Source organism: Ambystoma mexicanum, chromosome 6p (genome assembly GCF_040938575.1).
Source record: "Ambystoma mexicanum isolate Mex_15411 chromosome 6p, UKY_AmexF1_1, whole genome shotgun sequence".
NCBI lineage: Eukaryota > Metazoa > Chordata > Amphibia > Caudata > Ambystomatidae > Ambystoma > Ambystoma mexicanum.
Window position 1 is genome coordinate 676,063,862 of NC_090935.1, and position 24,689 is coordinate 676,088,550.

Genomic DNA, 24,689 nt, shown 5'->3' on the forward strand with positions numbered 1-24,689 from the left:
CTAAGGGCATCGTCCAGAGATTGAGGCACCCAGATTCGAGTGAGTTATTGCCAATTGATCATCCTGGAATATTGTCTTTCTTGGTGGGACCTCGAGGTCTGCGCCGCCTGCTGGTTTTTGACCATACTCCTGTTGAGGGCTTTCCCCGGGTGGGGGCGGATTGATTCTTCTGCTTCCGACTCCATGTCCGATTTTCCGTGGCCCATGAATTGGTCTGCTTCTTTTGGTGTGTGAAGTTGTTTCAGAGCTCCCTCCCACTTGAATTTGACTGAGGTCGGGAATCCCCACTGATACGGTATCTTCTTTTCTCGTAGCCATTCCGTTAGGGGTCGCATGATTTTTAGTTTTTGGAGAGTAGAGGCATCCAGGTCATGGTAGAGTGACATTGTGGAGCCCTGGAAGGTGATCTGGTGCAATTGCCTGGTTTCGCGCATAATTTTCTCCTTCAATTGGAAAAAGTGGATTCTGACTAAGACGTCCGGGGGGAATGTAGATTCCCGTCTTGGGGAGGTTCTGTGCACCCGGTCCAGCTCCAGGGGTGCATTATCTGGAAGTGTGATTATGAATCTGAGTAGGTTTGAGACGTAGCTCCTTAACTCTGCTTCTGGAATGGAGAATGGGATCCCTCGTATGCGAATGTTATTCCTCCGAGAGCAGTTCTTTGCATCCTCCTGTTTTGCCTCTAGGAGGTTGCATCTTGCCTCTAAGGCATTGATCCTGTCCCTGTCCAGTTCATCTTCAAATCTGTGGTCACAAACCTTGGTTTCAAGCTGAGCTGTTCGGCGTTCGACTTCTCCCACCCGCCCATCCAGAGAGTTGATTTTCTTTGTGACTTCTTCAGTGCTTTTTTAAAATTCTTTGGTCAAAGCTGACAGTAGGTCTTGCAAATCGGCTTTAGTGACCATTTGGGATGGGCAGTGGGCAGATGCCGGTACCGTGGGCGTGGAGTTGTTGGATGGCTCTTCTAGTGGATCCCCCTTTCTAGATCTCTCAGTGGTGGTATTCGCCAGTAAGGAGACGATATCTGCCTGCTTAGAAGTTTTGCCACATTTTGACATTTTGGTGTTGTTGGGTATCTTGTGGCAGGCCTTACTGTGTGGTATATTTGCTGTTTAGCACAGGGGGAGAGTTCAGAAGTCTTCTATAGATTCCTGGCCCGCCAGGCGAGGTCAAGGGAGCTTGAATATTGAAGGAGGGAGTGGTGTAATTGCGTTTTCCCGTAGCAGATTGTGGTAGGGCTCAGAGGGTCGATTGGCGGGTCTCGATGATAGGGGGGGGAGTGGTGGAATCTCAGGTCAAGGAGGCCTGCGGGTGCATCTGGGGCCCAGTGGAGTGGGGACGTAGTGTTCAGCAGGGGCGTGAATTCAGGAGCCCGCTTGGAGCACAGCCTCTGAGAAAGATGAACTTGGGCAGGTATTCCCAGGCTCTCCCCACTCCTCACCTCAGGGATGCGGTCTGATTTAGTTTCCAGGAGGGGGGGTGTACGGGAAGTCCGTGATATCCCGCGTGCTTTCAGGAGTTCAGTCCTGGAGATTCAAGGTCCAGGGATGCTACGGATAGAGGACCGGAAGGCTGGTGGCGATCGCTGTGCTGTGCGACCTGCTGGGCTGCAGTGCAGAACTGGGTGGGTTCCGGCGGCGTCCTCCGATGGTGCGGGTGGCACTTCGCGGTGGGCCTCAGCGCCAGAGGGTGGAGCCCGGCTGGGCAGATGAGACGCCGCCTCCGGAGCAGCTGCCGGGGGCGAGAAGCTGATGGTTCCGGGCAGGGCCCACGAGGCGCGATACTCCCCGTTTGCAGCTCCTCCCTGGGGGGGTCCAGCTCCGACACGGAAGATCCAGGGGACGCTGTATCCGCATCAGCCCCCGTGCAGATCGGGGGAGGAGAGGTGCTTCGGAGAATGAGGCAAGAGCGGGGATTGCAGAGTTTAGGTTAGGGCCCCTCGCCTTACCGCAGCGGGATACGTTGGAGGTAGTACAGTTCTCCACTTTCACGTCACCTCTGCTTCTGTGGGTTTTTCGGGCCGATCAAAGCGTTCGGGCTTGGTGGAGTGCACAGGATTCAGGGCGGAATGCTGGTGCGCCAGTGTGGGACGGAGGGCTGAGAGGGTCAGGCGGCTTCATTTGTTTTAGTGCGCCTGCCCCTCCCCCTCATGGAGGTGCACCTCTGTGCTTGCTCCGCTGTCACCATCTTGCCGTGGAGCGGGGTCCCGCAGAGTAAAACATTCGAAAACTCTGCAATTCGGCGCTGGAACGGGGACCCGCTCGATCAGTGGCCACAACGCGAGTTCATGCGTGAGGCGTTCTCTTTTCATCACATATCGGGGCAAGGAAACGGCGGTGAGAATAAAGGCGCGATGGGCCAAGCGGGAGCTCCTAAGAGGCCATGCCACTCGCGGCAGCTCCAGGCCATGCCCCCTACTAATGCATTTTTAATATTTACCATAAAAGAACTAGGTAAGTCACTATATAGTTATTGCCCAAAGTTTGGGTGAAACTAAGTTGGTAATTCCACAAACGAAGGAGCAAATATAGCATATTGCAAGAATTTGGTGCGATTTAGAGTGCACAACATAATCATTCTAGGTTCTTAAAGTATTTTTTGTTTCCTTGAAGGGTCACGAAACAAGAAAGTAATTACTGCATATATGCAGCAGCACGTTCATTGGGGCTCTAGATAGACAGAAGACGTGCCCACGTTTTTGACGTTGCACAAGCGTGACACGCTGGTGACATCATAGCTAACGCGATCATTTTCTTAATAAGCAAGGTAGGTCAGAGGCGATGATGACTGGCGTCCTAGTGCTTGTTACAATCGAATTTCATGGTGAATGTAAGGAATATCCATAAACGAAAATGCATTCGGAAGAAATAGGAGCATAGGAAACGGATTATGTAAGGTTTCTTTCTGTTCATATTTTACAGAGAGATTGCCATTGATAGCCTGGTGTTTGACCCGGGATGTGCGTTCAAAGGTGATCAACAGAATATTCAGTAAACACTTTGATTTGAACAAGTACATGCAAGATGCTAATGGTGTATTTGTTTATTGTTTATTCTTTCTCATTTGAGTTTTTCTAGGGAAGTGTTAAAGGGGTAGTCCAGCTAAAAATGTTATTCAAAAAATAGATAGGCAACATTAAAAAAAAAAATACTAGCACTTTTTTTTTTAAACTTCCTATGTAAAATTTTGAGCTATTCAAGCTCAAAATTCGCAAAAGCAAGCACATGGGCGCATCCATTTTGTGAAATGGATGCTCGCCTGTGCTGGCTTTTGCTTTTGCGGCACTAATGAAGGAAAAGCCAGCCAGCTGTAGTAAACAAAAGCTACCGCTGGGTGGCTTTTCCTTCATTGGTGCTGTACGCGGAGGACGGGGACCGGAGACCAGAGCAGGAAAGCTGCAGCTGAATCTCGGTAAGTGCTATTTATTTTTTTTTAAAAATAAGCACTAGCTGCGGTTTATTTTCTAAGTTTTCCGGGCTGGAGGAGCCCGGAAAACTTAGAAATAAAACCGCAGCTTTAAAAACGTTGTATTTATGTTTGCGGTCGCTTTTGAAGCGACCGCAAACAAATACAACATTATTGTGTTTGAAAGCGCTGCGGTTTTTCTTTCCAAGTTTCTCAGGCTCCTCCGGCTCGGAGGAGCCTGAGAAACTCGGAAAGAAAAAACGCAGCGTTTTCAAACACAACCGCGTTGTGTTTCTGCCTGCTGTGACTATCACTTTGGGTCTCCGGTGCTCCCCGATGGGAGCACCGGAGACCCAAAGTGAAAGCCAAGGCAGGCAGAAACACAACGCGGTTGTGTTTCTGCCTAAATCTGCTTTCCCATTTGGGGCTCTCGGGCCCCCCGTGGGGAGCCTGAGAGCCCCAAATGGGAAATCAGATTTAGGCAGAAACATTGCAGCATTTCCCATTTGGGGCTCTCGGGCCCCCCGTGGTGAACCCGAGAGCCCCAAATGGGAAATCAGCTGTAGGCAGAAACACCGCGGCATGTAAACACAACCGCGTTGTGTTTCTGCCTGCTGTGGCTATCACTTTGGGTCTCCGGTGCCCCAGCACCGGAGACCCAAAATGAAAGCCAAGGCAGGCAGAAACACAACGCGGTTGTGTTTGAAAACGCTGCGTTTTATCTTTCCGAGTTTCTCAGGCTCCTCCGAGCCGGAGGAGCCTGAGAAACTTGGAAAGAAAACCCGCACCGTTTTCAAACACAATAACGTTGTATTTGTTTGCGGTCGCTTCAAAAGCGACCGCAAACATAATTACAACGTTTTTAAAGCTGCGGTTTTATTTCTAAGTTTTCTGGGCTCCTCCAGCCCGGAAAATTTAGAAAAAAAAACGCAGCTAGTGCTTATTTTTAAAAAAATAAATAGCACTTACCGAGATTCAGCTGCAGCTTTCCTGCTCTGGTCTCCGGTCCCTGTCCTCCGCGTACAGCACCAATGAAGGAAAAGCCACCCAGCGGTAGCTTTTGTTTACTACAGCTGGCTGGCTTTTCCTTCATTAGTGCCGCAAAAGCAAAAGCCAGCACAGGCGGGCATCCATTTCACAAAATGGATGCGCCCATGTGCTTGCTTTTGCGAATTTTGAGCTTGAATAGCTCAAAATTTTACATAGGAAGTTTAAAAAAAAAGTGCTGGTATTTTTTTTTTAATGTTGCCTATCTATTTTTTAAATAAAATGTTTAGCTGGACTACCCCTTTAATGTACAGGTATTAGAACAGTAGCATCAAGTGAAATGATTACGTGAAATATGAGGCTGGAGTGTGGGACTAATCTATATTCTTTTATGTTTTCTTCTTTTGGTTTTTGTTTGCCTCACATAAAACCTCACATACAAACACATACAAACATGTGTATGACCACTGCCTCATTTAATCATTAAAACAAACTGGTTTTTAACAATTGTGCTTTTGATGTGATTTGAATGAACGATTCATGGGTTGCAGATTCATATGTAGATTATTGAATGCATAATGGAATATTTGCAGCTCAGTTAGGGCTAGACGAAAGCACATGGTTTTCCCAGGGTGCACTTTGGCTAATTTGTCCCACGTTGCCCATAGGAGAATTTGATGTTGCCATGTCTTTACCACACAAATTGTAGAGGTCAGTTGGCTTCTGTGCTGGTTTACCTTCCTTAACTCCAGTGTCATCTTCGCTGTTCAGTCCATTTGAAATTGACACTGTTTTCATAGCAGTCATCTCTTTACCTCATTAAGTTCTTTCCTCCTATCCACAGCTTTTCTCCTTTGGCAGGTTATCTCTCCTCCATTTTGAGCCTTCGTAGTCTTCTGGGCATCTTCTTTAAAGCTTAGGCTTTGCACAACTGTCCATCGTTTGGGGGCACTTGGCTTTTCACCCACCACAATCTTGTTGGGCCCTTTTATTATGGTGACATCTTGGGCAGTTCTCCCAGAGGCTGCTGTTAGGCAGAATAACATGCAGTACCCTTTGGGAACACTAGACACAATTAAGACTACAGGTGTTTAGCAAAATCTCACCTTTGGTACAGGCCTGTACTACACAGTTGTGTGGTAGCAGTGGCTGAGCAGCTAGACTTATCTCAAGAGGTATGTGAGCAGTACAAGATGTAACACAAAGGACTTGCAATCACAGTAGTTCAAACAAACACTATTCAAGGTTTCTTGGTAAACGAATATACATTTATTTACACAGTTGGAAAACATTCCACTAGTAAAAAGCAGCTCAATATCACACTATAATGCACTACAGTACACAACCAATACGTTTCTGAAGAAGTTATGCTCCCCTGAAGTGGGAGCAAAATGGCACTTCAGTAACTTTCAAAAGGGGTAGAAAGACAAAGGTTATAAGAATTAAAGCACCATGACTTTCATAGGCAGGGCAAACAGTTGCAGTTCACTACAACAGGCATTTCAATTCAATGGGCCTGGGCCAAAGTCAATGGTTCAGAGTCTTGGATAGGAGAGCACAGTTCTGATAGTAAAGGGTTAAGTCTTTGCCAATGTTCTTAGAAGTAGTTTGCCAGCAAAAGAGTTATGTCGGATTAGGAGCAAACAAGACTCCAAAGTTGGGAAAGTTTCACAAACTTTCACTGCGGCAAAAGGAATTTCCACACCGTGTTTGCACAGTACCTTATGGATGAAGAAAAGCTGTAGCTGAGGCAGTTGTTCCTGACAGCTCCTGAAGATCTTGCTGTTCCTGAGCTTCAGATGTGGGGACAAGAAGGAGGATGTCGGGAGGTTCCTGCACTGCCCAGGGAAGAAGCCAAAAGCTTGGCAAAACGTCGGTTTTAAGGTGTGAGTGCCTTAAAGTCCACAAACTGGTATCCTTCTCACTGGCTATCCAGTTTTCAACAGCACTCTTATGAAAATTCGACCAGTATGGAGACGGTGTCCAGGGGCTTACGAGTTGGTTCTTCCCACAAGCTCAAGGGAAGAAGTCATCCTTGAAGGGGCTTCTCTGTTGATGGAGTTTCAGGCAATTCGGACCTGCAGCAGAGCTTCACCGGGCAAACCAACGGTCCAGGAGTTGCAGCAATCGCCTTCCTTCGGCTCTTCTTCGGTTCTTTCGTTCCAGTGGTCGACTCTGCCTTCCAGTCCTGGAGACTCGCCTTTTAAACAGTTTTCTCCCATTCATTCCAGCCTAGCTGTCACTCACCCAGCAGGGTGGCTGTCCTTGCAGGACAGTCAGCCAGCCAATCACACCAAAGTGCATTCTCAACCGTCAAATCCCTCAAATCCTGTCCACCCCAGACACTCAAGCGCCAGAGGAGGGCTTCAGTACTGAAGCCCGCCAAAGGGCATCGAACAAAGGGAGCAAACCTGGTTTCGCACGCAGATTTAAACACAGAAGGACCTTTCCTAAAAGAAACGGTGAAAAAAGATGACTGGAGTCTGTTTTTACAGAGGGGTCATGGGCGCCATATTGAAAAACATGGCTGACCTGATTTTTAGCTAACGGTGTTCGCGGTCAGGACAAATCATGGTAGTTTGTTCTACAACCACTGCCACCAGCCATTTCAAGAGGAAAGGAAAGTATTTGACTGTTACATGAGTGTTTAGACACAGGAGATGCTAGGCAACCCCTCCAGCATTCTATATGAAGATAGGGTGTGCTGGGTCTATGAATTTAAAAAGACTAGCAAAGTCAATTTAACTTTACATGCTCTGGGAGACGGTAGTCAGTCCCAGAGAAGGTATTAAACTTTGGGGAGCATGGAACCACCCCTGTGCCACTGCACTGAAGGTGCTGTGTGACACACAAGAAAAAGATGATGCATATGGAGTTGTTTAAAACTACATATCCAAAAAACACAAAAGTAAAACACACAATAAAATACATGAAAGAGTGGGAAAAAAGGCTCACACTCTTTCCAGGTAAACATTTAAATCCTATAAATCCAGCAAAGTTGCTGGGGGTATCAAAAGGTAAGGGAAATTAGCACATTCTTGAGAATTCTCCCTAACTGCTGCTGAAAGTATTGTGTTGGTGGGCCGGTCTCCTGATTGGTCTGCATTATTATTCCACTCACCGTTTCTTCCCCTTCACCATCTGCAACAGTTTCTTTCTGCAAGAATGGTGCACATCTGATCGTTATTGGAAATGCATAGCAAACTATAAATATCGGCATCTCTGTTGTATGTGTTGACCCTTATGCCGTCTTCTACCAACACTTTCCTTATACCTTCTGGGTGAATTCCAACAGGCATAGCATAACTCCTACCTTTCTCCATGCGTCCCTCTTGATTACGCTCCAGAGGGATTTCATATTGGTTTACATCGCCATTATCAGACCCTTTAGTATGTGCGTGTAGATTTTTGAGTGCATTGTTTGGTGCAATACTGCAATGAGAATTAAGTGCAGTGTCTTGCAAGCAGTACGAATTCCTTGATTCCTGAAATGTACATTTGACTGTGCCGATTGCTCACCCTTGTGTGTACTCTTTTATTTATGTTGCTATCCTTTCCACATCATTCTGAAGCATTGGGCCCATGATTGTGCTTCCCACACAATGCAACAATGTCTCAATTGCATCTATTCATTTATTGGCTGCATGTATTGGGGCTACAGTACTTATTTTTTTAATCTCGATGGATGTAATGGAGAACATATAGAAGTTTCTTTGTGTCTTGCCACCTTATACCAACGTTTATGTGTAGGAAGATGCTCCTTAGTATACTAGCCTACCGATCAGGGAAATTAATTGCTAAATAGAATGTATTAAAACAAATTACTGAACCCCAGAGTGACACAAGCTATGGTGATTGGCTAATCTGTGAGCTAAATGAACCGGTATAGCTTGCAAATTCTGCTAAGCTTCATAGCGCCGCACACCATGGAGTGGCGCACAGAGATCTTACTGCAGCATGCCCTCTCTTCATCGATGTGCCGGCTGAGAGCAGACCTACTGCCTGAACCCCTCCCTAGCTCGTCCGGCCACACCTGACAGGCTAAGAATCCACGCCTCACCAATACTTCTCTCTTCCTTACCTTCAGAGTAAGGACCCCAGCTGCCGCAATCTTTGCGGGGCCGCATCTGGCAGACCTGGCCCGACCTCTCCAGCATATCGCACACTATCGCCACGTCATTACTTTGCCGGGCCACTCCCGGTTGACATGGCCGGCTGTTTTGGAAGCCCCATCCCTTCCTCCTCCCTCAGCAAGTAGGAACGTAAAGGCAGCAATGAGGGACCCACAGATATTGAAATATCTCCACTTGCTGGCCACATTTTCAATTGCAACTTAAATCATTTATTTTAACATTTCTCAGTGACTTTTCTTATGTTTTCTTCATTGTTTCATAACGTGACGGTTGTGCTAATAGCCTTATAGACCATACCTTCAGGCTGTTTTAGGAGTTATTGCCCATACGCCTCGTTAAACGCATTTGCCGTGCTTCAGCCTTTAACTCGGTTTTCAGGGCCATAACTCTTGGAACGGCCGTCAGGCTAGATCCATAAGGATTAATTAGCACACGGAAGTTATTATTGACCTCTTCTCAGCCAATCATAATGGTTGGAATGCAGTCCATAATGCATTTTAGACATTCTGACTTCAGAAGCAATTAAGTAAACAACAGGAAGCATTTCTCTGAATTAAAAAAAAAATGCAATTTCCCATGCAAGATTTCTTGCAAAAGGACACTGCACCTTATGTAACACAACAAATGAAAGTTACAACATGGAGCAATGCTTTCTATTTTGTAAAGAAGACATTTTCACTTTAACATTACACCAAAAACAAATTTATGCTAAAATGAATCCCTCCTCATATGCCATTTCTCCCTCTCTGTACTCAAATGCAAGATTTCCGGTTTATAGGGTTCACACCTAACAGCCCAAACTATCTATGAGTGTCTAGTTTGTTCTTATACAAACGCAGCAACAAGTACGCATTTTAATTGGAAACTTGGTTCAACTTCCAATTAAAATGTGTACTTGTTGCTGCGTTTCTTTAAGAACAAACTGGACACTCATAGATAGCTTGGGCTGTTAGGTGCGAACCCAATAAGCCAGGAATCTTGCATTAGAGTGCAGAGAGGGCGAAATGGCATATGAGGAAGGATACACAGCCTGTAGGTGTTGTTTGGTGATTTTCCCACCCATGGACGGCCCATGGCCCCGCTAATCTATTTGGCCATTCCCATCGAGTTGCTGCCAGTCCCCGCACAAAACAACTCCTCCTAGGATCTCTTTGAGCTCGCTTACTGTGTGCTTGAAGTGCCTGCCAGTGTTTTTTCAAACCAGTCTTCTGACAGTTAATGGCTTAATTGGAGTTGTTAACCTGCTGCTGGTGTAATAAAAATATCTTAACGGGGTCTCCTCGTAGCCAATTATTTTATAAGCAACTCTGCCTGTCCTTCACTGAAGCCGTTTTTAAAACAAGCATTGGCAAAGCCAACAGTTTTGTCTTCTGTATAAGTATTAGGCATTTACCTGGCACTGCTATTGGATGCTGCTATTAGATGCCCAGGTACTTGCACCATTTTGCACCTGCTACCATCAAAGGCCAGTTAATATCACTACGGTTCTGCCTACCAAGTGCCTTTCCCATGCCTACACAAAGGCCCAAACTGTTAGCAGTGCCAATGCTTGTTTTTCTTTAGACCCCAGGCAGAATAGTCGAGTTAATAATCATAATTTTGATGCCAACAATTTTTCTTGTTCCACAGAAATACACAGAACCATAACTGGGATGTTAAAGTAAAACGGATACTAATTACACTGTGCAAAGCAGGTGATTCGACACTTCAGCTTTCACACAAGCAAATGCCGACCACTCTCAATTTACTGGCCTGGGCTGTCAGACCGATTTTACCAGACTGCGCAGATGTTTCACGGGGGAACTAGCTGTAGAGGGATTGAAAATAGCAGCACACCGCAGGAAGTGGTTCCACAGTGTTCACTGATATTGATGCGCCGGCGTGGAACATTTAGAGCCTGATTCACCAAGTGCTTTTCAATCGGATTTTGCCATTGAAAACCCCATTATGAATCAAGCCCTTACAGTTGCGTACACAGGGACACAATGTCATTAAAATGCCAGGGGTAGCGATAGTGACATCACACAAACCGTGTCCTCGGATGACATCACAGGAAGTGATGTCATTTGACTACACCCCGAAGTGACACCATGGGAAGCGATGGAACATGACCTTTCACTCTTTGACAAAACAGGAAGTGGCATCACATAGCATTGCTCCTAAGTGCATCACGAAAATATGGTTAGAATATCACTTTAATGTGATATAAATATCATACAAGAATGCATCACCATATATATCGTTAATATCACTGTGCATAGGCCCATATTACACCATTACTGTGAATGCAAGCAGACGTCAAGGGCCAAATGATAATGATGTGTTATTATATAGCATTTACGCTTAAGTGTTTTATATAGAACATATATACAAACAGTATCAGCCAACCTGTGTTGGTTACTCATTTATCAACCTCAGAAGGGTGAAAGGCTGAGTTGGCTTTGCCAGGTTTCAAACCTGCAAGCTACAGATCACACACACACACATCACAGCAGCGAACGCTCAACCGACTGAGCTATCTTACTGGCTATAGTAAAATTATCAATTACATGTCTGAATGTCCTCAAAGTCAGAAAGCAAATTACACTCTGTAGTGGATACCGTTAAACTGGTAACTGAGATTTACCAGTTGGGCAGTTCATCTGCAGTTCTGGTGCAAAGTTGGCCACATGTCAAGCCTGTGTGGATCTACTTTTCAGGCTTCAGCGGTTGGCAAAATGCATACCATTGGGAGGGTTCATAACTGTTTATTAAAGAAATTAGAGTAGCGCAGGGAAAGCAGCGCACTCGCATGGCATCCCATACTCTGGGCACTCGTTACCTCATACATGCAAACCTCCTGAACAGAATGCCAAGGTGATAGACAGATAGACACATTACAACAAAGCATTAATTGTGGCACAATTAAATCAAGGGCCACGTTACTTGCTATGGTCAAACCTTTCTACACTGTACACAAGCTTTTAGGCACAAGGATTTTGTCAAGTGTCAGAGGACACGGAGATGGAATGTCTTGTGATGATCGTAACAGAGACATCGGCAGAAAAAACATGCTATAACTGCAACTTACAAAAATGAAAATACATGTGGCCTCATCACAAGTTGGACGCTATTAGTGTTACCGCAACTCGGTCTGGCGCAATTCGCTCTGGAACCCGTATTGCAGTGGCACTGTTAATCCCCATTTCTTCGGAGTCCGTACGACTCTATGGGGATTTTCAGTGCTACTACCGCCGGCGGTTATAGTGCCGAAAATGGCAGAAAGGGGAATTTTTCTGCCAATACTCTGGATTGGGCGGAGCGGTAATGCAGAAATAATAGCATTACCACTGTATTTTTACCACTCCGCCAATCCCTGATGAGGCCCCTAGTCCGAAATGGATGCTTATTCTACTCTAAATGCTTTTTGGACATTTTTGTCTGCATTGTGAATTTGAGGTGTTTAAGAACAGCGACTCAACCCTGAAGTTATTTAGGGTCAATCAAAGTGTTGCACTTGTGGAACCCCCTGTTTTTTTTAGAGGCCGGAACAAGGAATACAGCCACTCCAGAAACAAAGAGCCACATGAGGGTGGCCACAGCCCAGCAGCATCCATTTATAAATAATAAAAATAATAAAAAGGGGTACGAGTACCAAGGGAGACCACATTTAAGAACAATTTAATAAAACATGATGCTCTGAACAAACCTAATATTTTGTAAGCAATTGTTGGCGCAAACTGGTATATCCAATTTTCAATGTATACCTTACCTTCATTATTGGGCAGTCACAATATGTGGACATCCTATTTGCAGACAACTAAATCCAATTAACTTAATAAAATTATAAGGACTCGCCAACGGTTGACTTAAGACTACAATTCTCTTTTTGAACTAGCAAGGGAGACCTCCGGGGTGCGATGTGCGACCCCTGGCGACCCCCAAATGACATCCCTGTGCGTACAGTGTATTGTTCTCTTACTTCATAATGAACTCTCCCTTCTTCTTTTATTATGTTCATAAAGCGATCACACCAGCACCCTTCTGACGTCCTCATCTCCCGCACCATTTCCTGCGGGCTGCCCCCGGGCTTAGGGAGGAGGGTTTATGAAGCTACAGGCCCTAGTATCCCGTTTGAGCAGGTGAACGTGAAGGAGCACAAAAGAGAAGCTGTCCCATGCTGTCAACACCCTCCTTTCCTGTAGGCTTCCATATCCTCGGCCCTTTTCACTGATGAGTTTGCCTCATGCCATATGCTTCTCCACTAACATCAGGATATACGAGACACTGGGGGTCATTCCGAGATTGGAGGCAGCCATGGTGCTATTAGCTGAATGGGGACTTACTGGGTCCTCCAGGGTCGGAATGCTAATAGCACCATGGCTGCCTCCAATACCGGGTCCGGGTCCGGTCTGGCTGAATGGGGACTTACCGGGTCATCCCGACCCTGGAGGACCCAGTAAGTCCCCATTCAGTAAACCATTCCCCATTCCCATTTGAGCCCCCATAGGGCTCAATGGGAATGGGGAAGGCGCTAATAGCGGTACCGCAAATTGCGGTACCGTTATTAGCTCCAAGGTCCCTCAACGGGACCCGCTAAGGAGGTTCCTGCTAAGGAACCTCGGAATTGGGTGGTAAGGGTTTTCCGGCACCGGCATCCTTACCGGTGCCCGTTAACCCTTACCGCCCACCTCAGAATGACCCCCACTGTATCTACTCTTCTAAACCTCCCCATCCTTCTTCTCTGCACCTGCCTTCATCCCCACGTTCTCCGCCCCATTTAACCGCCTTATCTCCACCATGCTTCCCAGTAGACTTGAATACTGTTGCTAGCCTACTCTTTTATGTCGCGTCCCTCAATATAATACTCCACTTTGCTATGTGCACTCTCTACTACCTACTTAGATCTTCTCCTACCTCAGAAGGCAGCTGGCTATCCATGGAAAAATGGCTCACCTCTTCAAAGGTTTGCTCATTGTCTTCAAACCTATCCTTGGTCTAGCCTCACCCACTAGCAGTCCGAATCCATCTATCTTTACTCATCTATTTGAGTTCTCGCTCCTAAAACACTTACCAACTCTCTGTCCCATCTCCCCATTGTGCAGCCTCAACTTTCTGATACCTTTCTGGCCCCTGACCTTTGGAATGCTCTTCTGGCTGAGATGAAAGCAGTGTAGTCCAAGGATTATTTAAAACCAAGCTCAACTCCACCTGCTAGCCAGGGAAGATGCATTCGCCACCATGGAAGGGCGCTCAGCCAATCAGGTGACTGGTACAGCGTGCGACAATACATTCCAGCCACCCGAGGCACTTACCCAGGTGGCGCCATCTTTTTTTTTATGTGGGGAGGCAACAGGGCGCCTCTCCCCGTTGCACCCGCACCCCTCCATAGCAAACCATACCGCTTTCCCACACCCTCCCTCCTCACTTACCTGCTGGACCGGAGCTTTGTGCTCTGGTCTCCGCACTCCTCCCGCTCATGGACGCCATAGAAATGGAAAAGGGACTTACTCCCTTTTCCCTATGACGACAGCCATCTTTTTTTTTCTCCGTAGATTGGCGGCGCTTTCGCAGTCAATCTCCAGAGGAAAAAGAAAAACCATTTGCTCCCCGGATAAACCCTGGGATGCAAATGGCTTTCACCCCCACTGTGGGTGGGCGACATGGCCGGTAATGGCCCCCAGCCCTCCCCCTACCTAGACTGGCAGGCCATTACCGCCCATATCTGTCCCCACAGCGGGGGTGAAAGCCATATTCCTAACCCACATCCATACCATCCTCCCAACCTTCTCTCCATCGCATCATAATCTAATGCAACTTTGTAAACATGTACCTACTGACCGCTGGTCCAATGCCTAAATGTAGAAAATGTGTATGGTTGTTATTATGTTGGTTTGTGTCGCGTCTCTATGTTTACACACCCTATCCCCCTCAAAACTTGGTTTAGGGCCATCCATATCATCATTGCTACTTGGTAAAGGCACCTAGAAATGGGACTGACTCTGACAACTGCGTGTACTGTATGATCAAATAAATACAAGTACAATGAAATAACCCCAGGTTATATTGTGGCTGCTGTATGGCTGTGTCTTCCTCTGTTCAGCAGAGCGCAAAGGGAAGCGATTGCTTGTGCTTTGTGCAGTCTCTAATCTGGCCACATTGGGTACCTGGCTAATACAGTGAGATAAGCAGGACTGCGCACCTCTTTCCGTGAATAAGCTGCTCCAACTCGGCATTAGCAGGCGATTAGCCAGTCCAGAGCCTTGCATTAGGGTTAAGCCAATTCTTGGGGTTTGGGGGGGTGGGGGGTTCATCTTGCAAGGGCATGGCTCATTGAAAGTCAAACTCGTAATGTACATAGTGTGTTGCATGAGCTAGTGCAGTAGCCATAATAAGAGTACCTTACATCCTGTGCAACTCTTGTCATCCGGAAATGAGTGTTGCACCTTTTTGCATGGCTCATAATACGTGAAGGGTCTTCCCGCAGACAATGCATGCAAACGTGGATGAAAGATGAATTTGCACAAGTATTTTTCATTCAAAGTCTGTTTTTATTGCAGCTCGCAAGCCAAGTGGGAGAAGCAGTGGCCGGGAGCACATGGTGAGGCGTGTACACGAAAGCACACAGTCATTTTGGTATCATTATTTTGTTGCTTAGTGCAGTTTTCACTCGTTAACAATATTGCTGTTGCTTTCACAGGTCAACCTAAATCCGTCGGAGTCAAACCCAAACCATGGCAAACGCAAGTGGCAGTCATCCAGGTGAGCAAAGCGCTTTGCGGCCCACTGAAACCCTGCTTGTGGGGCACAGTGCCAAGCAACAAGCTCAATGCACTTTTATCGGCTCGTATCTTACTTTTTAAAAATGACTTTGTTATAAAAATGTAGTCATCAGATGGGTACATGATTTCAAATAATATAATGCATACACATGTTCTGTACTATTAATAAGAATAGTGAATAATCCTGTTTCTGAGAGCTCTATTGAATCTTCTACACACGAACGAAATTTTAAAGATCAGAAATCAGTCTGTATCCAATACATGCAGATTTTGTAACAACCAGGCTGCAGTGGAAACGATCCGACATCTTCTACTCACATGCCCAGCGTTTGATCACATCAGAAAACTCTACTTGGAAAACATCCTCGCCTCGTCATACATACAAGAACTATGGTGGTCTCGGTTGATTGGAGGAGAGAAGACCACTTGGGTGACAGCCGCGGCAAAAATTCTGGACCTTATTTTAAATTCTAAACCAACGTCGCCGACGACGTAGTTCATGGATCATTCTTGTAAAAATGTTTAGGTTAAAAACCAACTAAATAACATTTTTCAAAAAATAGCGAATAATGTACAAATAGGAGCCACAACGTCCCTGCGGGTGCCCCATTTCATGTTTTCCTGTGAAGCAGCCAGAAGAAACTGTAGGCCTTCCTGCCCTCCCCTGTCAGTGTTAGGGCATAAGTAAACACTGTGGGCACATGATGGGAAGTTTGGGACAGACATACATTTGCCCAGGAATGTCATTTCACCAAAATGCCAGAGGTAGCGGAAGTGACATCACACAACCCTTGACCTCTGAGGACATCACAGGAAGTGATGTCATTTGACCACACCTTGAAGTGACACCATGCATGGAAAGCGATGGAACATGACCTTTCACCCCTTGACAAAACAGAAAGTGCATTATATTGTGCTTAAGTACACTACGAAAAATATGGTTACGATATCACTAATGTGATATAAATTTCATACAAGAATGGATCACCATATGTATCGTTAATATCAGTTACTGCAAATGCAAGCAGACGTCCAAGGCCAAATGATAATGATGTGTTATTATACAGCACTTACGCACTTTTTATATAACAAATATAGTTTCAATATCACCCAACCTGTGTTGATACTCATTTATCGACCTCAGAAAGATCAGGCTGAGTTGGCCTTGCCAGGACTCAAACCTGCAGATCACACACACATTGCAGCAGCGAGCGCTCAACATACTGAGCTGTTTTACCGGCTATAGCAAAATGGGCAATTACATGTCTGAATGTTCTTAAAGGCAGAAAGCAAATTGCACTCTGTAGTGGGTGCCATTCCACTGATAACTGAGATTTAACAGTAGGCCAGTTCATCTTCAGGTCTGGTGCAAAGTTGGCCACATGTCAAGCCTGCGTGGATCTACTTTTCACGCTTCAGAGGTTGGCAAAACGCACACCCTTCGAAGGGTTCATAACACTATATTAAAGATTTTAGAGTAGCACAGGGAAAGCAGTGCACTCACACAGCATCCCGTACTCTGGGCACTCATTACCTCATACATGCAAAAAAACATCCTGAACAGCATTCTAGGGAGATGGGAAAGATAGACACATTACAAAAAAAGCATTAATTGTGGCACAATGAAGTAAAGGGCCACTTTAAGTGCTATGGTCAAACATCTCTACACTGTACACAAGCTTTTAGGCACAAGGATTTTGTCAAGTGACCGAGGACTGCGAGTCTTGTGATGATCGTAACAGAGACAAGGGCAGAAAAAAAACATGCTATAACTGCAACTTGCGAAAAGCAAAATACATAGTCCTAAATGGATGCTTATTCTACACTAAATGCTTTTTGTGAGTTTTTGTCTGCATTGTGCATTTGAGGTTTTTAAGAACAGGCTAATGAATCAACCCCTGAACGGGGCCTGAAATAAACCTTTAATGAGTCTAGCAATTCTTGTTTAGTAATTCCAGAAAGACACATTATTTGTTACTCAAAGTGTTACACTTGTGGAACACCCTGTTTTTTTTCAGGTCCCTGAACAAGAATGCCAGCCCCTCCAGAAACAAAGAGCCACGTGGCATTTGTAATTTGTATTTGTAAAAATAAAAAAATGATTTTACTTTTTTTTTAGGGTTAGCACGGGAGACCATAGGAGACCTCAGGGGTCGCAGTTGTGACCCCTGGCAACCCCAAAATGATGTCCCTGCATTTGCCCAATTCCCAAATAGCATTTTAAAGTGTGGATCGTAGGTGGGTGCCAGCAGATGCCCTCTTGTGAACCTTTGCACATTTGCACAAGGCAAGGGAAAGAATAGGGGGTTCCAAATGGAATGTTCTTTGAACTTGACAAAAAAATAAAAGCATTGCCCTGGCCTGGGCCTGTTTGGGAAAGATGCCGGAGATGTGCAATGCACGGGGATGCACAATGCGTCTTAGCAGGGCTCAAGTGCTAATAAAAAGTGTGGGCCGCATTAACATACCAATTTAATGCGGCGTGGCCAGAAAATAGCATATCAAGGTGACTCCAGCTCTGCGTGTTAGGGGGTGCTTTATGTGCTTTGCATGTATTGCTTTTTAAGTGGCCATTTTCTGTTTTCAATGTTCACAATGGCATGCCCTTTCTTGTGCCTGCATGGCCAAAGCACTGTTTTTGGGTACCAATCACAAATTAGTGTCCATGATCCAGACTCTGAAATATGCAAGGGGCCCAGCCTTTGCCTCATTTGTGTTGGCACACTGCCCCCCAAAAATGCACAGGTCCACTTTTTAACAAATGCATTTCCAAACTTTGGCATCTACATGAAAAAACAAAATCCTGGGTCTGATTTACAAAACAATTTTCAATGGGACTTTCCCCATTTAAAAACATTTTTGTAAATAAGGCCACCTGTCTGCTATATTTAGATACCCAATTTTATATGAATTGTGCTCTGGATGTCCACAGATTTGCTTACTGCAGCAACTCAGGGTTTGGTGCACTTTATAAATATCTAAATAAAAAAATTACAAAAATAAGTAAACTTCTTTCACACTATTTATTTAATTTTATTTTTTTGTATTTGTAGAGCGCACTACAGCCCGCAGGCATCGAAGTACTATAACTATGCTTACGAAGGCTTGATTCTGGGTTACAATGAAGCCGCCCAACGGAGATAGACTTAGATCAAGGTACATAACAAGGTGCATCAGACAGCACGTTACTAGAAACAGTTAAGTTACAGGAACAGAAAGAAATTAGAGTAAGGACAGGCTGGCTCATACGAAGAGTCTGGTTTTGATGGCCTTGCGGAAGGCTGCATGGGAGTCAATAGCCCTGATGTGAGGAGGGAGGGCGTTCCATTGGGTGGCTGCAATGGTTGGGAAGCTGGTGCCTCCGGCAAGTGCTTTGCGTGCCCTGGGAACAATTATCATTTTAGAGTAGGGTGTTCTGGAAGGCCTGGAGGCAGCAGGCTTGGAGAACCTTTGGACGAGGTAGTGGGGGGCCTGGTCGTGAAGACACTTATGTGTGAGGGCAAGGGTTTTAAAGATGATCCTCTCCTTGACTGGTAGCCAGTGGACTTGTCTTCTGTGCTCACAGATATGCTCCCTATGAGAGAGGCCAGTGGCGGCTCTGAGCGCATTATTTTGCACAAGTTGTAGTTTCGACCAGTGTTTGCATGAGGATCGTACTAGGAGGGTGTTACAATAGTCTAATATGGATCCAATGATAGCCCTGGCAATGGTAGGGCAGTTCTTCTGGGACATGAAGGGTCTCACTGTGTTGATAAGTTTGGAGTGGTATGCTGAGGTCGAGGCTATGGCATTGACCTGCCTGTCCATGCATAGGTTAGGTTCCAGGTACACACCCAGGGTTTTAATGGTTTGGGATACGGTGATGGGGATGTCATCAATAGTGAAGGAGGATTATTAATGGTCCAACTTACTCAGAAGGGATGGGGAGCCAAACAGCAGAAGCTTGGTTTTCTCGCTGTTGAGACATAGCCAGTTTTCTGCCATCCAGGATTGGATTGTCGAGTAGATGGAGTTGAGAGTGTTCAAATCGGATAGGTAGTCATTCGAGAGGGGGATGAGCACCTGGGTGTCGTCAGCATAGTTCGTATATGAGATACCGAGGGCGTCCAGTATTTTGAACAGTGGCCTTGTAAAAAGGTTGTAGAGGGTGGGGGCAATGCACAAACCCTGCAGGGCCCCGTATTTGATGGTGCTAGGGTTGGCACAGGAGGAGTCTGAGAAGACCTTCATTGCTCTGTCTTGCAGGAATGAGATTATCCAGTTACACGCATTCGTGGAGAAGTTGGCTGTGGTGGAGAGATGATGGCAGAGTGTCTTATGGTCCACCAAATCAAAGGCAGCCGAGAGGTCTAGGAGCTGGAGGAGCACAGGTTTGCCTGCGTCTCTGAGGTCATCCATCTGTTTTTTAGGTCCAGGAGGGCCGTTTCGTGCCATGACGTGGCCTGAACCTTGACTGCCGTAATCCAAGTAGATGGTTGTCCTCAAGGAATTTCTGAACTTGCAGGTAGGCTGCTTTGTGCAGGATTTTTAGTAAGAGGGGAACGGTAGTAATAGGCCTGTAATTACCTGGGGTAGAAGAATCCAAGGAGGATTTTTTAAGGAGCGGGCAAACCCACGCTTTCTTTAGTCCCACAGGGACGTGGCCAGAACGGAAGGAGGCATTAATAAATGCCGTGATGAAGGGGGCTAGGGAGGGTGCACAGTCCTCGATGACTTGTGCCGTGCAGGCATCCCCTTTACAGTTAGAGGGTTTGATGGAGCGGAGGAGTGCAGTGACTTCCGATTCGTTCATGTCTTAAAAGTCAAAAACGGGTGAACGACTGGAGTTGGTTGATCGAGGTGGGGTACTATGGTTCTTGGCTATTAGGTAAGTAAGGGCCCTCTGGTGGGAAAGGATTTTGGCCTGCAGGTTGACCAGTTTATTCAGCATTGCTGACTAGATAGAGTTGCACCAGGCTTTGTCCTTGAGGAGGGAGGGAGGGGGAGTGTTCGGGGTCTCCAGCTCTCTGAAGACAGAGAAACTGTCTCTTGTTCCGGACTTGGCATTGGCTATCCTGGTGTTAAAGGATAAGGCCTTTGCATTGGTGATGGTGGATTTGTATTTTTTAGATATAATTTTAAATGCAGCTTTGGTAGTTTCCGAGGGGTTATTGGTCCAGGTGGTGAGCGCAGTCCTTTTTTTTTCCGCGCAGTTGCAGGAGATCCTGGGTGAAGCAGGCATTGCTGTGCTTCACTTTTTTGTTTTTTTAAGGGTGAGTGGGGCCACAGTGTCAATGGCCTGTGTGATGGTCCTTTTGAAGTCATAGGCCAATGTCTCAGGGTTATTGGAGAAAGGGGGCCTTAAAGCAGGCACCCAGAGGTGCTGGGAGAGATTGTCATGAGCAAATTGCCGGGAGCTTTGTGCGAGTGCGGCCGGCAGAGGGATGGTGGTTTTGGGGGGTCCTTTAGCAGTTATGATGTTGAATTGAATGCAATAGTGGTTGGACCACGGTACAGGTGTGATCTCTGGGCACGTGATGGAGCAGTTGTGGTGTGCCAGCCAATCTAGGGTGCAGCCTTTAGAGTGAGTGGGGCTGGATGTGGCTTTGGCAAAGCCCAGAGTGGAGAGTGCTTTATGAAGGGCCTTAGCGTGAGAGTCGTTGGGGTCGTTCAGGCCAAGGTTAAGATCGCCCAGAAGCAGGATTTTGGAAGATTTCTTTAAGTTGTTGCAGATTGAGTGGGTGAAGGCATCCTGAAAATCATTGGAGGGACCTGGGGGGCGGTAGATTAGGTGGAATGCAAAGGTGCAGGTGTGGGATAGCTTGAGCAGAAGATAGTCTGTGTTCTGATCAAGGTCTCTCTGAATCCTCCTGATTGCTAGAGTTTCCTTGGCGATGACTGCTACTCCACCTCCTCTGTGGGAAGAGCGATCTTGTCTATAGATTGTGTAGCCAGCTGGGATGGCAAGGGAGAGTGCAGGCAGGCAGGGCGCTCCTGACTCGGGGGTAACCCTGAGTTGCGACAGGTATAGAAGGGCTGTGAGCAGGGGGATTGGGTTGAACGGGCATTGAAGACCTCGACCCAAGGCGCGCAAGTCTGGAGGCTAAGCAAGGGGCGATAGAGGAGTGGGAAAGTGTACGTAAGCGAAGTCGGTCATTCCTTTGGGTAGCGTGGAGGGGGTAGGAGATTTGAGGGCCCTTAACCTGGGTATGGTGCAGAGTGCTGGATGTCTGCGATGTCGAGCAGTGGAGAGTGGTCTTGACCTTCCCTCACAGCCTTCAATCTGCTGCTTCGGGGTGCGCCTCGCCTACATTTAAAGCAGGAGGGGAGGGCCTACTGAGGTGTGGCAGCCTATGGGGCAGCTGGGGCATGTTTAGATTGCTGGTTATCATGGATACAGTGGTGCTGCCATTTTCAATAGCTAATGTTGAGACAAAAAGCATCCTGTGGCCGAATGTCAACCTGGCTTCCACTCTGATCTGTGCGATCACCACTACATCACCCATACCTTCCAATTTACCATTCATTCATGGCCCCAGTACCAACACTTACAACAACTGCTGCGTTCCCTACCACTATTCCTTGCTGGCAGAGGCCAGCAGTTTCAACTTTGCATTTTAAGTGCACAGCAATGCCACCCAGATTGTAATTGTGATGGGTTTTTTTATAACTGGCTTAATACACAAAGGTTTCTAAGCGCAGACCCGGGGATCAAGCCTGTATTGCTCAGTGTTGTCTTGCTTCCAAGGTGAGGGCGTTGCCCGTGAGCTATCCTCCCAAGACGGTGATTCGGAGAGACACGAGCCCTAAATGCAGCATTCAAACAGATAGCAGTCTCGCATCAAAGCTCTACCAGCTGTCTCCTAACTTTTCAAAACCAATGAACATCACAGAGTAGTCTAACACAGAAAAGCAGACAACACCGAGACCCAGCTCTTTGGAGAGCATCCCACTCTTGCCTTATGTAGTAAACTCTGCTCTCTTTCTCATTAAATCAGAATGTAATCTTGGCACAGAATCCATTGGGGACATTTCACTGCTGGTCATACTCAACCAAAACATCAGCACATGCACTGTCCTCTCATCTTGTTCTGGAACATCAGTCCCTCTCTTTCCATCATCCACCCAGCCTTGTAATCAGAGCCATCACCCGAGCTAGCTTGGACTACGCTAACTTTCTCTCTACTGGTCTAACCCAATCAACCACATACAAGCTCCAAAATATCCAATGCCACTCAGGACTTAAAACCACTCCACTGACTTCCAATCTCATCTCACATAATGCTCACCACCGTTTGCGCGCCCGTAGTCCATTCAAGCACAATGATAAACCATCCTTGCAAGTTAGTATAAGGAAATACCAGCCACCCAGGACAAGGGGACTGTAGAGCTGGTTGTTCCTTGTCATGGCAAGGTATCAAAAACATCACGTCTCTGGTCATTGATTATCTGTGCAAGGTTGTGTACTCTGAAAGTTTCTCTCACCTGACCTATGTGATGAAGGAACCTACTTATTGTACGGATACAATATGAAAAGACACCTAATCTCCAGTGGCGCCCCCAGACATTTTTCATAGGGGTGGCCGGATAAGCCCACAGGAAATCTTGGGGTGGCACACAGGGTGCCAGACAGGGGCGGATCCAGTCTCAACATTTTGGCAGGGCTGGATGGCCGATTTGAAAACCGTTAGTGAGACGGGACATTAAACCTATTGTGCTACTGAACCCCCCCTCGACCTAGCACCCCCTCCCCAAGCCCATGAGGCTGAGTAGATATCATGCCTTCCTTTGGCCCATTAGATCCACCTTTCACCCCAACTCACCAGAGGCGTAGCCATTATTCTGTCACAAGTGGGCCTGGAGCTAATGTAGTAGGGCCCACACTAAGAAGAGCCCACAGAAGGAAGGGCGCTTGTTCTGACCCTGGGCAAATGCTACGGAGTGACAGAGAGTAGTGAGGAAGGGCGAACCAATCAAGGGGGTGTTTGTCCCCTTGAGAAAAGGTTTTAAATAATGGGTTAAAATAGTGCATTTTACAGTACACTTTCTGTGATGAATTAGGTAAAAAGCCACACAGTTTACAATCGGTTTTGTAGGGTAAGAGATAAAAAGTGCATTAGATGCCAAGCCACCAACAATGCACAGGAGCATTTTCAAACACATTTTCATAATGCCTTTGCCCGCTTTATGCCAGCACTCTGCAAGTGTAAAAAAGCATTTTCATATTAATTGGCTCAAACATGTCCATTCTGGTGCACCTATATATGCCACTATTCCCACGTAGGAAAATACTCATGTTTGCTTTGTCCACAATGCCAGTAACGATACTATAAAGCATGTTTATGCTGGCTCTCCCAATACATGCCAGTATCCCCATGTAAGAACATACTCCTGTTGGCTTTGCCTTAATGCCACTGAAAAAAGCCATGCCACAGTAAAAAAAAATTATCCTTGCTGCCTACACAAATCCCCCACTCCACATATAAGAACACTAATCATGTTGTATTTACTCTCTAATGGCAGTAAAAAAATGTCATTCCACAGTAAAAAAAAAAGCCTTGCAGGCTGCATGAATGACCCCACCACAATGTAAGAATACTTATGTTGCCTTTGGTCTTAACACCAGTAATAAGCTGCAATGCCACAGAAAGAAAACATGCTCATGATAGCTAGCCTGTAAGATAGCTCAGCGGGTTAGGCATATGCTTTTGTAATCCGAGTGTGATTCGCAGGTTCAAGTCCTGGCAAGGCCAACTCTGCCTTTAATACTGCCAAGTGACCACCGTGATCTCTGCCTACCTCTACGGACTTTGTACTATTATGTTGCTTTTGCACCCTGTTACCTCTCTATTACTCTGTACTGTACTGTTTTCCCTGCTTAACAAGTTGTACCACTGCAGTGACACTTACGGGGTTGGGCGAGGTCAATAAATGCAATACATAAATAAAGCTCATTAAATGACTGCAATCTTTGGCTGGGTGCTACATTTGATGTAAATATGTGCTTTGGTGAAAGCGCTATATAAATAGCATATCATCACACAAATCCCCCTTATAAGAACACTTATGTTGCACACATCATGTTATATTCCCCCATGTAATGATATGTATGTTGCCTTTGACCTTAAACACCAGTAAAATAAAGACCCAAGTCAAAATAAGGAAACATGCGCTCCCCATGAAAGAACACTCATCATGTTGCCTTTGATCTTAATGTGAGTACAACATTCCATGCCACAGTAAGAACCAGCCAGGCCAGCCCCACTGTAGTATTCTCCCCCTCACCACCTGCACTCCAACCCCACCATCACATAAAAACACTCAAGTTGGCTTTCCTTTGCCCAGAAACGGCAGTAAAACTTGCTATGCTCTTGTCAAAAAATCGTCATTCTCCAATTCCCCTCCCCAGATACACAGAGATATG

At 46.1% G+C, this 24,689-nt stretch overlaps 1 protein-coding gene across 1 annotated transcript in view; it reads left to right on the plus strand.

The window, feature by feature from the left end:
• The window catches only part of LOC138511719 (V-type proton ATPase subunit S1-like protein), a 285,518-nt gene that overhangs the window by 60,561 nt on the left and 200,268 nt on the right, over nucleotides 1–24,689 (plus strand). The window contains exons 2-3 of the mRNA XM_069627575.1: nucleotides 15,065–15,105; nucleotides 15,205–15,266. Of these exons, the coding sequence (XP_069483676.1) occupies nucleotides 15,065–15,105; nucleotides 15,205–15,266 (103 nt within the window). The remainder of the gene's footprint in view (nucleotides 1–15,064; nucleotides 15,106–15,204; nucleotides 15,267–24,689) is intronic.